General features: G+C 34.7%; 1 protein-coding gene across 1 annotated transcript; it reads left to right on the top strand.

Moving 5' to 3' along the window:
• The first annotated feature begins 8,628 nt into the window (after nucleotides 1–8,628).
• On the top strand, nucleotides 8,629–12,695 carry LOC112777807 (transmembrane 9 superfamily member 7). Its single transcript, XM_025822196.3, has 7 exons — nucleotides 8,629–8,975; nucleotides 9,831–9,995; nucleotides 10,091–10,200; nucleotides 10,311–10,419; nucleotides 10,525–10,637; nucleotides 11,072–11,222; nucleotides 11,315–12,695. Exons 1-7 carry the CDS (start codon nucleotides 8,862–8,864, stop codon nucleotides 12,470–12,472), a joined length of 1,920 nt encoding a protein of 639 aa, XP_025677981.3. The 5' UTR covers nucleotides 8,629–8,861; the 3' UTR covers nucleotides 12,473–12,695.
• Nucleotides 12,696–14,266: the final 1,571 nt, after the last annotated feature.

Here is a 14,266-nt window from a genome sequence, read left to right as displayed (position 1 = left end):
AATCACTCGACTAACCAAATTAATTACTCTCTGGGTCTTTTTATGACGGTATTTTCTTGCACTTAAATTGGGCCTTTCAAATCAATAATACCCAAAAATCTTTTCTACATAAATAATCAAACAATTACGATAGCTTTTCTCAATGATTGTATGATCTCGTTTTACCAATGGGTGAAATCTTTCCCCTTATTTGTTTTACATTTACTAAATTAATCAAGTATCAGTTATCTTTAGTTTCACTCAATCAATGAATCAAACTAATGTCTTAGCATAGAAAAAGTTATGTGTATAGATTGAAACTCTAAATAACAAGATTAGTATTCATTTTAGTCATTTGATTACACGCACACACGAGAGATGCTACTCTTCATCCATTGAGTAAAAAGTGAAAGTTGTTTAACCTGAAGTGAATATTAACATCTTATAGGAAATGCTTAAGGTTAAAGGTTAGCATTTCCCTATGTATATCTAACGAATACTAGCTTTCTATATATTTCGGTGAACATTCGCAAGTAGCTACATTTACCCGTATTTTTTTTAGGTTTAATTACTCTATTGGTCTCTATAGTTTCATCAAATTTTTAATTAAATTTTTATATTTTTTGTTATTTTTAATTAGATTCCTACACTGCTTTAATTTTATAATTAAGTCCTTTTTAGTGTAAAAAATATTAGAATTAACTGAATATTTTTTTACAAATTGAAGGTATTTATAATTAAAAACTTAATTAAATCTTTAACCGTATGTATTTTGATAAAAATATTATATTAATTTTAACATTTTTAACATGAAAATGACGTAATTATAAAATTAAAAGTAGTGTAGAGATCCCATTAAAAGAAAAAAAAGTATAGAGACCTAATTAAAAATTTGAAAAAACTATAGGGACTAACAGAATAATTAAATCTTTTTTTATTGGATCAAAATATTTCTTTTACTTTTGTTTATCTTAACAATTTATTATTAGTAGTTAGATAAGTAATTTAGGTTGAATTACTTAAATAAATCAACTGTGTAAAAACTTTCAGATTATTTTAAATAAAAAAGGATAATATTTTTATTTTCTCAATTTTTATATAAATTGTTGTCTTTTTATTGGTTTTAAATAAAAAAAAAAGTAAAATATTAAAAATTACAACGATTTATAGTTATGTATTTTGGAGTCAGAAATCGTCCTGATGATCATAAATCATGGACTAAAGTTGGGTTTTAAAGCAAAAAGTATAAAATATGAGATATTCTTATGATTTATGAAGTTATAGACCAAATCCATGTGAATTTCCATAATTTACGTATAACTAGAACAAAACACATTAAACACCGACAATTTATGTTATATATAGTTAAAATAATAAAAAAGCCAATAATTTATGGTTGCACAGAGATAAAATGGCACAAGGAGAATTTTGGAAACATGGATATGAGGATTAAAAAGTTTGAAGAAGAGATAAAGATAGTCGATGATTTGGTGAGCAACAAAGTGTATGATGAGACTATAGAAGCTAGAAGAAAGGCACTTGTAAGCTCATGCAAGAAGTGGTACATTCGAAGGGAATTTCATTGGAAGCAGATGTCCCGATCCAGACATGCTAAGGAGATGGACAAAAATACTCGATACTTTCACAACTTAGTCTCAGCTCGGAGAAGGAACAATCGTATTGATGCTTTAATGATCAATGGAAGATTAGTGCGGAATCAGGCCAGAATCAAAGTTGCTATACGTGATTTCTATAAAACCTTGTACCATCAGAAGACATCGCCTATTATAGGGTTCTGGGATGGACTGGTAGAGCAGATAAGTGCGGAAGAGGCAACAGAGCTAGAGATGATGCCATCCGTGGAAGAAATCAAGGAAGCAGTGTGGGATTGTGAGGCAACCAAGGCACCAGGAAGCGATGGGTATAATATGAATTTCATTAAGAAGTGTTGGGTTGATATCGGTAGGGAGTTCACTGAGGCAGTAATGGGGTTTTTCCAGTCTGCGGTGCTACCTAGGGATTCAAATGTCACTTGGGTGGCGCTAGCGCCGAAGTTTGTTGGGGCCAAAGAAATTAAAAATTTTAGGCCGATTAGTATGGTGGGTTGTGTGTACAAGGTTATTGCTAAGGTGCTGGTTCGGAGGATGCGAAAGGTTATGCCAGGTTTAGTTGGGGAGACTCAGAGTGCTTTTGTAAAGGGCAGGAAGATACATGATGGGGCACTGATTGCCTGTGAAACTGTGCAGTGGCTAAAGGTAAAGAAAAAGAGCTCAGTGGTCATCAAATTAGACTTTCAAAAGGCTTACGATAGGGTCAAGTGGAATTTTGTAGATGTTGTTCTGCACAAGATGGGTTTTGGGTGTAGGTGGAGGGCTTGGATAAAGGAATGTGTTTGCTCTGCATCCATGTCGATTCTAATAAATGGCTCACCCTCTAAGCCGTTCAAAATGGAGAGAGGCCTAAGACAAGGAGACCCACTGTCCCCCTTTTTGTTTGTTCTGGTTGTGGATGTTCTTCATAGAATGATTAGGGAGGCAGTGAGGAATGAGCGCATTACTCCGCTTTTGGTTGGGCGGGACAACATTGAGTTATCACACTTGCAGTTTGCCGACGATACTATCCTATTCTGTCCTACTGAGGAGGAGACTATCCGGAACTACCAACGATTGTTGCGTTGCTTTGAGTTGATGTCTGGGTTAAGCATCAACTTTGAAAAGTCCAGTTTGATTCCGGTTAATTGTGAGCGGAGCTGGACACAGGAGATGTGTCATATATTGGGGTGCAAGGAGGCTTCTTTACCAATCAGGTACCTGGGTATTTCTCTGGGAGTAAACCCGAGGCTCGTTAGGACATGGAAACCTGTGATTGATAAGGTGGAAGAAAAGCTGAGCCTGTGGAAAGCAAAATCCCTCAACAAGGCGGGTAAACTGGTCCTTATTAAATCGGTTCTTAATAGTCTGCCGGTCTACTACCTCAGTCTATACAAGATGCCCAAGGCAGTGGCGGAGAAGCTGATCTCACTACAAAGACGATTCTTATGGAGTAAAGAGGATGGGGTGTATGGGATGCCGCTAGTAAAATGGGATATAGTAATGGCTCCAAAAAAGGCAGGCGGGTTGGGAGTTGGTGATGCAGTGGTTCGGAATACCGCCTTACTTTTTAAGTGGTGGTGGAGATTTTCTAAGGAGGACTGTCCTCTTTGGAAGAAAGTTGTTTGCTCCTGTAATAACATGAATCCTTCTGAGATGCTGAGTGGACAGCCAATACCTACAAGAGGGGGTCCGTGGAAGGAGATATGTCAATTACAAATCAGTGAACCACAAGTGAGGGAAAAGATGATCAGTGGCTTGTCCATGGAGGTCGGGAATGGCGGATTAATCCGATTCTGGGAGGATAACTGGCTACCTAGTGGTCCATTGAAAGATGTGTTTCCAAGACTGTTCTCGGTCTCAAACCTTAAAGGATCTGTTATAGGGAATTGTGGGTTCTGGGATGGGTTGGAGTGGGTTTGGAGTCTTCAATGGAGGAGAGAGTTATTCCAATGGGAGATGGAGCTTGTAAACCAGCTTCAAGAGAGGTTACAAACAGTAAGGCTAACGAATGATAGAGAGGATAGTGTGGTATGAAAATTTGATAAATCTGGTATTTTCTCCACTAACTCCTTTGTGCAGGTGTTGCAAGCAGAGGTCCTCCCGGAGGACATCACAACCTATGGTTTCACTAGTGCTATTTGGAGAGGATTGGTACCTCCAAGGATCGAGCTGTTTGCTTGGTTTGTGCTGGTCGGCAGGGTGAATACTAAGGATAGACTACGTAGATTAGGCGTTATAGCACAGCATGATAATTTGTGTGTGTTATGCTGTAAGTCTGAGGAGACTGCGTTTCATTTGTTTATCGGGTGTGAGCTCACTTGGCAGGTGTGGAGTGCTTGGCTGTTTGCTCTTGGAAGGCTTTGGGCAGTGTCAGGTTCATTAAAGGAGCACTTTCTAAGTTGGACAAATGGGTCAGTACGAAAGGATGAGAGGAAGCGGTGGTTCATTGGATTCTGTGCTGTTATATGGACAATTTGGCTAGAAAGGAATTGTAGAATTTTCAAAACCCAAGCATCTTGTGTGGAAGAAATTCTGAACAGATCTTTTGAATTCGCTGATGAATGGCTTGGTGGTGAACCCTATGGTTGTTGATGGCAGTACCGAAGATGACTAGGGGTTGTCATGTAAGTTGAGTTGTTTGGTGTTGTTACCTAGTTCGTGTGTTGTACTGGTTTGCTTTAATGCTCCACTTTATGTGTTGAGCTCTTTTACTTCAAAAAAAAAAACTATTGGAAAGTATAAATAGTTCGAGATAAGATGAAAGTGTTGTAGAGTTAAGAAATGGGTGATAGTGATGATAGTTTTTTAATATTTATACATTGTAAGAGAGAGATTAAAATGACTAGAGAAGACGTTACTTTTATCGGTAAGAAGAAGCCATCTGCAATATTTATAAGACTATCCACAACATTTTAGAACTATAGAATAATATTTTACAAAAAAAATGGGTAAATTAGAAAAAGGAGAGTGAATGAGTTGTTATATAGGATTCAAGGATTTGTAATATTCAATTTATTTGAATTATAGAACGATGGTGACTTACAAATAATATTTTATTGTCATAAAAATTTTTTGGAAATCCGTACTACAGAATTGTATGCAAAGATTGAAGATGTAGTTGGAAGTTTTAGATAATTGGCTTTGAATTTTCATTTTATGGGCATAATCGGAGCATCTAGTTCTACTCCCGTCGATTTAGCCGCTGCAACTTTAGCGGCATCTCCTACTTTTGCCATAAATTTGAATCGTGAAGTGGAATATGGGTGCAACATGGGAGATAATCGCACGTTTGATGAGCTTGCTCTTACAATATCATTACCTATTGGGGTTGCTCGGGACCCATAGATGCCAGTGAGGCAGATCCAAGAGAGGAAGCTCTTGGCGAGGACAATGACGATGTTGAGCTTTCTACGATTGGTTTAGTTACACAACAATTTCTTCCTCACTTGTCAATCCTCAATCTTGATGCTATGACTTAGCAGGAATTTTTAGATTTGGACTATAAGACTGGACAATCTGAATCATTTTGGCCTCTTGGGTTCCTATACCAAATGAATTTGAAGTTGGACAACAATTTTAAAATAAAGAAGAGGTGATTTTTTTGTGAAGAACTATAATATCCGTCATAGAGTTGAGTATAAAATGTTAAATATCATGACAAGTACAAAAAATTTGACAATATAATGAATACAACCGATGAATTTGAATGATTTTCTGACAAAAGAAAAAATATTGAGAGATAAGACGACACAACTAATCCCATATAAATTTGGCGACCGAGATCTCGAATAATCATTGACAAGTTAGATTATCATGTTATTTATGCTTCAATATTTTTAATGATTAGAGTGATACTTCTATTTTTATTAAAGTATTGCAGAAGGTAACGAAAGCAATGTTGATAAATTATTGTGATTCTCAGATTTTTACATTTTTTATTTAAAATCAATAGAAGAATAACGATTTAAATAAAAATTGAGAAGACAAAAATGTTTTCCTTTCTTATTTAAGATAATCTAATAATTTTTATACTCAATTAGTTTATTTAAATAATTTATTCCATAACTATCACAAACATATTTTACTTTCTCCTAATAAACGCTAACTTCATAAATTGTTTTTATAAAAATTTATTAGAAGAAATTGAAAGAAGATATTATTATAATATATTATCTCCAAAAAGATTTGTATTTCATTCTTTTAAAAAACGAGTTTGAAAAGGATTAAGTACGATTTTGGTTCCTAACGTAGAGGTCGAAAATTTATTTCGTCTTTGACCTTTTTTTCACTACAAATAGTTCTAAAGGTTTAACTTAATTTTAAGATCGTCCGAACACTCATTCCCTCTTCTTCCCCAAAATAACCAGAAGAGAAGCACAGAAGCACAAGCAAACGCAGAAACCGAAGCAGGTAGAAACAGAAAGCAGAAGCAGAATAACAACAATCAAACAACAACAACTAAAAGAACAACAACAATAATAACAATAAATAATGGAATCAGAGCAACAACAAAAGTAGAACCAGAACCAGAAGCAAAAATAGAAGCAGGCATAGGCAGAAGCAACTAGAAGTATCAACAACAACAATGGAATAAAAGAAATAAACAGAAGCAACCAGAAACATCAACATCAACAACAACAATAGAATAAACAGAAGTAAAACACATTCCTTTAAATATGAAAAATTAAAGAAAAAGGAATAAAAATTTGAAACAGAACTGTAGGGACTTCGAGGCGGTGGTGGAGAAGGAGGGGCTGTTAACTGCAAATCGCGAGGGGAGGAGAGCTGCGGTGGTGGTGGTGGATCGCGTGAAAAGGGCTGCGGCAGTGGTGGCGACACCGCGAATTGCGACGAGAATGGTGATGCGGTGGTGGCGGGTTGCAAATCGCGACAAGGAGGGCTCTGTGGTGGTCGGCGGCACTGCGAATCGCGACGAAGGCAGGAGTGTGGCAACGAGAACGGTTCCGTTCCTCTCTTCTCTTTCTCTCTCCCTCTGCTCTCTCCTCTCTTGCCGTTAGTGTGAGTGTGTACTGAGGAAGAAAGGAGCAGTGGCGAGGAAGCAGCGGTGGCGACGTGGAGATTCCCCACCTTCCCTTCTCCCTTTCCCCTTTTCTGGAACAACGCCCCCCCAAAAAGCGCGACCTTCCCTTCCCCCTTTCCCCGTTTTCTTTTTGTTTTATTTTATATTTTTTTAGTTAGAGATAATTTGATAATAAAAATAAAAAATTTGGTAAAAAGAACAATTTTAAAATTAAGTTAAACCTTCAGACTATTTTGTAGCGAAAAAAGGCTGGAGATGAAATAAATTTTTAGCCTCTATGTTAGGGACTAAAATCGTACTTAACCCTTTTAAAAATAAGAGAGCAAAACGAGTGTATTATTTTTTAAAGGGTTAACCACTAAAAACGCTCTCAAGTTATTCAGACGCTGACAAAAATACCCCCGAATTTTATTATCGACAAAAATGTCTTCAAATAATTTAAAAACACAACAAAAATACCCAACAGTAAATATATATTTTCAAAAAATGCCTTAGAGATTAAATTTTCATGTAATTTTTTGCAAGCATGATTATAAAAATGAGATATTATTATTCTTAAAATTTGGTAATTTTTTGTTAAGTATATATTTTTTTGTTAACAACCAATAATACTTTTAAAAAATCACAAAAAAATATACTTAACAAAAAATCACCAAATTTTAAGAATAATAATATCTCATTTTTCTAATCATGTTTGCAAAAAATCACATCAAAATTCAATCTCTAATATATTTTTTGAGAAATACATATTTAATGTTAGTTTTTTTCCAAGATTATCTAACATTAAATATGTATTTCTCAAAAAATACATTAGAGATTGAATCTTGATATAATTTTTTTCAAGAATGATTAAAAAAATGAGATATTATTATTCTTAAATTTTGGTGATTTTTTGTTAAGTATATAATTTTTTATAATTTTTTGTTAACAACCCATAATACTTTTAAAAAATCACAAAAAAATATATACTTAGTAAAAAATTACCAAATTTTAAGAATAATAATATCTCATTTTTTTAATAATTCTTACAAAAAATTACATCAAAATTTAATCTCTAAAGTATTTTTTGAAAATATATATTTACTGTTAAGCATTTTTGTTGCGTTTTTAAATTATTTAAGGATATTTTTGTCGATAATAAAATTCGAGTGTATTTTTATCAGCGTTTGAATAATTTGGGAGCATTTTTGGTGGTTAACCCTTTTTTAAAAGATTGAATTATATTTATTAAAAAGGATATATTAATATTGTATAGAAAATATATTAATTCTTATGAATAATATGATAATTTTTATTCTAATGGATAAAATAAACAGATCGCTATATTTCCTAGTTTGTTCATAAGATTTTTGTTTTTTTAATAAGAGTTTAATTTTGATGTAGTGTCAGTATAAATCGTTTGAAGAATGTTAGGGGACTAACATATTTTGTGATTTGTAATCATCAATTAGCCATCATTAGTTTTTTTAACGGTGTGAAATTATATCTAATGGTGTGAGATTACTCACTTTCCTTTTGATGGTTAAGTGTTAGCCAGATTTTAATAAAAGTGCTGGTCCTAGACTTTTTCTAAAACATTTTATACTATTGTATAATTACATCTGTTCTTTTAGATGACTATTTAAGTAATCAATGTGAAAGATAATTAATTTTATTGATGTGACATCTTATAATTAAATGCATGTATAAAACTATTTATACACTAACAATGTATCAAAATTAAATTCTTTTAATAATGTTTTAGAGTATGAGTTAAGAGAAGTGTACAAAGTCATTATATAAATTTTCTGAATTTTCTAGTGTAGAAGTATTAATTCTGTGATATCAGAATAACTTGCACTTTTGAACAGAAATGGCAATAACTAATTGTTGAAATAGAAAAATAAACAAAAATGTCAGTCTAGTTACTTCTAAATATTGAAAGCAATCTAATAATTAATACTAATTAAACTCTGACTTTATTTTAACAGTCTCCTTAATTACATATTTACAGTGTGTTGTACTGTTGTAGTGTGTGAAGTGCAAAGTGGTAAATAGCGGTAAGAAGTAGTAGTGTAGCAGCACCTCAATCCACTTGCTCTTCCTTGTTTGCCTTTCCTTTTCTTTTATATCTTTCGCATCTGCAATTTCTTTCACTCTCTCTTCTCTCTCTCTCTCTCTCTCTCTCTCTCACACACACACACTCTACTTGTGAGACACCACACACGAGACCCAAGCAAACAAGGGAACACAGAAAGAAGGAGAAGAAGATGATGGGCGTCTCCTCCGCCACCGTCTTCGTTGCTTCCGTCTTCCTCCTCCTCACCTTCTCCTCCGTTCACTCTTTCTACCTTCCCGGAGTCGCCCCGCGAGATTTCCAAACCGTACGTCTTCCATTTCTCTATCTTTTTCTGAGATTCGCTCTCTCCATTCCCTTATTCGAATATCTGAGCTACGTGCTTCATTAACTTCTCGATCAACGCTATCTCGCATGAATCTGCTCGGATCTAGGGTTTTAGCTCTGATCTGTATATTTCCTCGCTGCTATTTTTGTTGGATTCTCTGTGGTTTGTTACGTGTTTCTCGATTCGAAGTGAAGCTCCCTCATGTTTTTTCTTTTTTTGGTGGATGGCTTTTGCTGTTCTGATTTGGTTTAAATTTGGAGTGTGCACTTTTATTTTCTGGTAGACGATTTGATGTTGCCGATTCCGAATGTCGAACTTAGAGTAGATCTTTACTTTCAGTTAATTGAGCACTTCCTTTTGCTTTTTTGAGGCTTGGCTCCATGAATTTAAGCTGTTTTTGCAATATGGAATTCCTGTAATTCGTGAAAATTTAGCTGATTCAGCCACTATTGCTGTCACGATGCCGTGATTGAAACCCCAATTGTAGTTGGGCATCGCAACTTATATGTGATGGATGATGAAATCTTGATTGATTATTGATCGGTGTAGTAGCTGTGTAGTGTGTAAGAGATTGCTCGCTTGTTGTAATGTGGCTTTGCCAATTGCCACTATGGGCTGAAATTGTAACCATCATTCAAAGCAGAAGGACAATTGAGATTGATCATTGAATTGTTGGTCTGTGTGACTTGGGAACTTGTTGATTTGGGTGATTTGGTTGACATTGAAAGCGTTTTATTTTAGTTTTTTTGTTTACTGCTTTTGTGTTTTATTGTGTGTGGCTGTGTGCAATGTGAAGTATCATTTAGATTTATTGTTTTTCTTCTGTTGGACTAGGGCGATCCCCTCTATGTAAAAGTGAACAAATTATCATCCACAAAGACTCAACTTCCATATGATTACTACTACCTGAAGTATTGCAAACCTAAGGAGGTCGTGAACAGTGCAGAGAATTTGGGTGAGGTCCTTCGTGGCGATCGCATTGAGAATTCAGTATATACGGTGGGCATTCTGCCTCATCCCTCATTCAATGCTTTGCTTGGACAATATAGCTGTGAAATTTAGTGACTAATCCTTTAATTTTATTTTCTTTCCAGTTTCATATGAGGAAGGAACAGTCTTGTACTGTTGTGTGTCGTGTAACTTTGGATGCCGATGCTGCTAAGAATTTTAAAGAAAAAATTGATGATGAATACCGAGTAAACATGTAATTAATTAGTATATTTAGTGATTTAATTAGTATTTGGATTTATTGGCTGGTGCCCTTCTTGCTATAGGTTTCTTCTTGACCTTTAATGTGTTTAATTGGACGTACAGGATTCTGGATAACCTTCCAGTTGCTGTTCTCAGACAAAGGAGGGATGGAAGTCAGTCAACAACATATGAACATGGTTTTCGTGTTGGGTTCAAAGGAAACTATCAAGGGGTATAACTTAGCAAGAAGTTCTGCTATAGAATTTAAAAGTTTGAATTTTTTTTAATAGAACATAAATTACCATTTTTGTTATGTTAACCTCACATATGCCTACAGAGCAAGGAGGAGAAATATTTCATCAATAACCACTTGAGTTTTAGAGTCATGTATCACAAGGATTCCGAAACGGATTCTGCTCGTATTGTTGGATTTGAGGTCACACCAAACAGGTCTTTTTCATTTCCCAACTACCACACATATCTTTCTCTGGTTATTGTTGTTGCATTCTTATCTTGGTATAACATATCACCAACTTTGTTGGTTTTATAGTTTATTTTAGGAATAGGATGCTGTTGGAAAGGAATTAAGAAACAAATTAGTTGGATGATTTGTTAATAGATTTCTGCTAGTTTATCATGTTGATTTTGTTTGAAGATAGACAATATTTGGTCAAACTTCAAAGGTGACTGAAAAGGGGAGATTCCTGTCTCTTTCATGGGTACTGTCATACAATACCTAGTACATTTATTCTTTTAAATGTGTGTTCGAATTTATATCTCTAGAATATAGAGCTTGTGTGTTTGATTGCTTTCTTGTTAGATTTCAAAGGAATCTTTCATGTGTAATATTTTTCTCATTGCAAACTCTATGACTTATGAAACAGTATTAACCATGAATTCAAGGAGTGGAATGACAAGAACCCACAGGTGACAACATGCAATAAAGACACCAAGAATTTGATGCAAGGTAGTACTGTCCCACAGGAAGTTGACACAAACAAGGATGTTGTATTCACATATGATGTTACCTTTAAGGTATTGCCAATTAAAACTGCAGTTACTCTCATCAACTTTCATCTCATCTGTTGTCAAATGCAAGAAGTTAAGTTTGATGGCAATTTTTTCAGGAAAGTGAGATCAAATGGGCATCACGGTGGGACACATATCTTCTAATGAATGATGATCAGATCCACTGGTTCTCCATCATTAACTCTCTGATGATTGTCCTTTTCCTTTCTGGAATGGTGGCTATGATCATGATGAGAACTCTTTACAGAGATATTGCCAATTATAATCAGCTAGAAACTCAAGATGAGGCCCAAGAAGAAACAGGGTGGAAACTTGTCCATGGAGATGTTTTCAGGCCACCTGTCAATTCAAATTTGCTTTGTGTTTATGTCGGTACTGGTGTTCAGCTATTTGGAATGTCACTTGTGACAATGATATTTGCTTTGCTAGGTTTCTTGTCACCATCTAACCGTGGAGGTCTCATGACTGCAATGGTTCTATTGTGGGTTTTTATGGGTTTATTTGCTGGTTACTCCTCGGCACGTTTGTACAAGATGTTCAAGGGCACAGAGTGGAAAAAGAATACCTTGAAAACAGCATTTATGTTTCCAGGCATTCTGTTTGGTGTCTTCTTTGTGCTAAATGCCTTGATTTGGGGAGAGCAGTCTTCTGGAGCAGTCCCTTTTGGAACCATGTTTGCTTTGGTTTGCCTGTGGTTTGGTATATCAGTACCCTTGGTCTTTGTGGGTAGTTACTTGGGTTTCAAAAAGCCAGTAATTGAAGACCCTGTGAAGACTAATAAAATTCCCAGGCAGGTACCTGAGCAGGCATGGTATATGAAGCCCGTCTTCTCTATTCTTATTGGAGGCATTCTGCCATTTGGTGCTGTGTTCATTGAGCTCTTCTTTATCTTGACATCAATATGGCTGAACCAGTTCTACTACATCTTTGGATTCCTGTTCATAGTGTTTGTTATCCTATTAATCACCTGTGCAGAGATTACGATTGTGCTTTGCTACTTCCAACTTTGCAGCGAAGACTACAATTGGTGGTGGAGATCTTACCTCACGGCTGGGTCCTCAGCTTTGTACCTTTTCCTCTACTCAATTTTCTACTTCTTCACCAAATTGGATATTACTAAACTGGTCTCGGGCATCCTTTACTTTGGATACATGATTATCGTTTCATACGCTTTCTTTGTGTTGACCGGAACTATCGGCTTCTATGCTTGTTTCTGGTTCGTCCGCAAGATCTACTCTTCTGTGAAGATTGACTAAAATTACAAGCATCGTATAGTGTGGATGATTCAAGGTTGAGCACCGAACCTGAGGCTGTAGGACTTTGAAGCAAATACAGCAGGGAAGTTCTTTTCCCCCTCCCCTGAAAACCCCCCTTTTTGTTTATTGTTTAGTGTAGCAGTTGGACTGTTAATTTGTTAAACCCGTTTCCATATATTACTGTAGTTGCTTAATCCATGAGAGATGTATGCATATTTCTACATGTCCATGTCATAGCATAGTTATATGATTTTCGATCAGCAGTTAGTTGTCAGGGAATGAATGGCATTTCTTGTCACAGCTAATTTGGCAAGGTGAACGACACCTATGCATGTTTGTTGATAAAGTCACATATATACATAATCAATGAACAACACTTGGGTAAACCATTAAAAAAAACAAAACACAAAAAACCAAAAGAACTTGGGGAGTTAGATCAAACGTCACTCAGTCACTGTACCGTAAAATTGATAGATAGTCATCCAACTTTTTTAATTATTTATATGGTTGGTACTTGGTAGAGAGGTGGTAGTGGTTCTCAACTTAGTTTAAAAGGGTGTTTGTAGTAGGTTGCAGGTTATATTCTCATCCAAGACGAGGAGGGAGCCAATATAAAAATATAAATCTAAAAAAAAAATTAAAATTAAGAGGGCTAATATAAAAAATTAATAATTTTTATACATTAAAATTTTTAATTTGGGAGGCCATTGCCCCCCTTCCTCAACACTAGCCTCCGCCCCTGTCCAAGGTTGTTACCATACTCAAGTTACCGGAGAAAGTTGATGCATCTACGTTAACTTATTGGCTGTGGGTGGGTGGTTATTTTTTAATAAGTCATAATTTTGTCTCTAACTTTTAAAATTTTTATTTTTGTTCAAAACGTCTTATTTTGTCCTATTTTATTCCTTTGGTCAAAATTATATTTTTAAATATTCCTATTCTTCCATTATTATCTTTTTTTAGATAATGATAACAATTGTAATTATAGTGGTTATAGTAATTTGAAAGTGAAATTGAAAGAAAAAAAATAAGAAGATAATAATAGAAAAAGAAAAGATATTTTTGGAAGAAAAATATTTAATTTTGACCAAGACTAAAATAAGATAAAATAAAATTTAGGAAAAAAATAAGATATTTTAGAGATTATGAATAAAATTAGGACTTATTTTAAATATTAGGAATTAAAATAATATTTTATCCATTTATATATATGACAAGTTTGATTCCAAATTCTTTCTTTATCAATTGCGTTGTGAGGAATGAGAATTTTGATAGTTCCTTCTCTCATGAGAGTATTCTTAATTCTTTATTTTAAACTAAACAATTTTTCTTAACTTAACGAATTATAACTCAAATAGTATAGTTTCTTTATACTCACTTAAAAGTCGTGATTTCGAGTCTCACTCCTAATTTTAAAAAAAAAAATCTCCTTAAGAAATACTTAGAATTTTTTAAGTTAAAAATTTTGAAATACTCTTAAAATTTTTTCTGTGGGACACCTCTTTTTTTTTTTTTTTATGTCAGACAGGTTGAAAAATCTCCAATTCTAGACATCATAATCAATCCGAACACAGCAAACTTTTTTGTTTTTGGAACCACGAACACAACATATTAAGAGACATCATATATTGCCACTCAACCAAAGTCCAAGCTGCCACCGCCCACCAGACACCTCCTTGGTTTGTTTTATTTAGATAATGTAGTTGTATACATATATTTTTGGTCGTCAAAGATAATGGGTTCAAGAGCCCAATATCTTTTCGGGTTAGGTCCAAGCCCAAGCCCACGCCCAAG

This window comes from Arachis hypogaea, chromosome 19 (genome assembly GCF_003086295.3).
Source record: "Arachis hypogaea cultivar Tifrunner chromosome 19, arahy.Tifrunner.gnm2.J5K5, whole genome shotgun sequence".
Taxonomy (NCBI): domain Eukaryota; kingdom Viridiplantae; phylum Streptophyta; class Magnoliopsida; order Fabales; family Fabaceae; genus Arachis; species Arachis hypogaea.
Note: the sequence above shows the minus strand (reverse complement) of the source record. Positions and strands in the feature narration are given on the sequence as shown.

Coding starts and splice junctions, on each gene's coding strand:
- LOC112777807 (XM_025822196.3), top strand. CDS start 8,862: ATGATGGGCGTCTCCTCCGCCACCGTCTTCGTTGCTTCCGTCTTCCTC. Junction 8,976..9,830: donor CCCCGCGAGATTTCCAAACC/GTACGTCTTCCA, acceptor CTGTTGGACTAG/GGCGATCCCCTCTATGTAAA. Junction 10,420..10,524: donor TCAAAGGAAACTATCAAGGG/GTATAACTTAGC, acceptor ATATGCCTACAG/AGCAAGGAGGAGAAATATTT.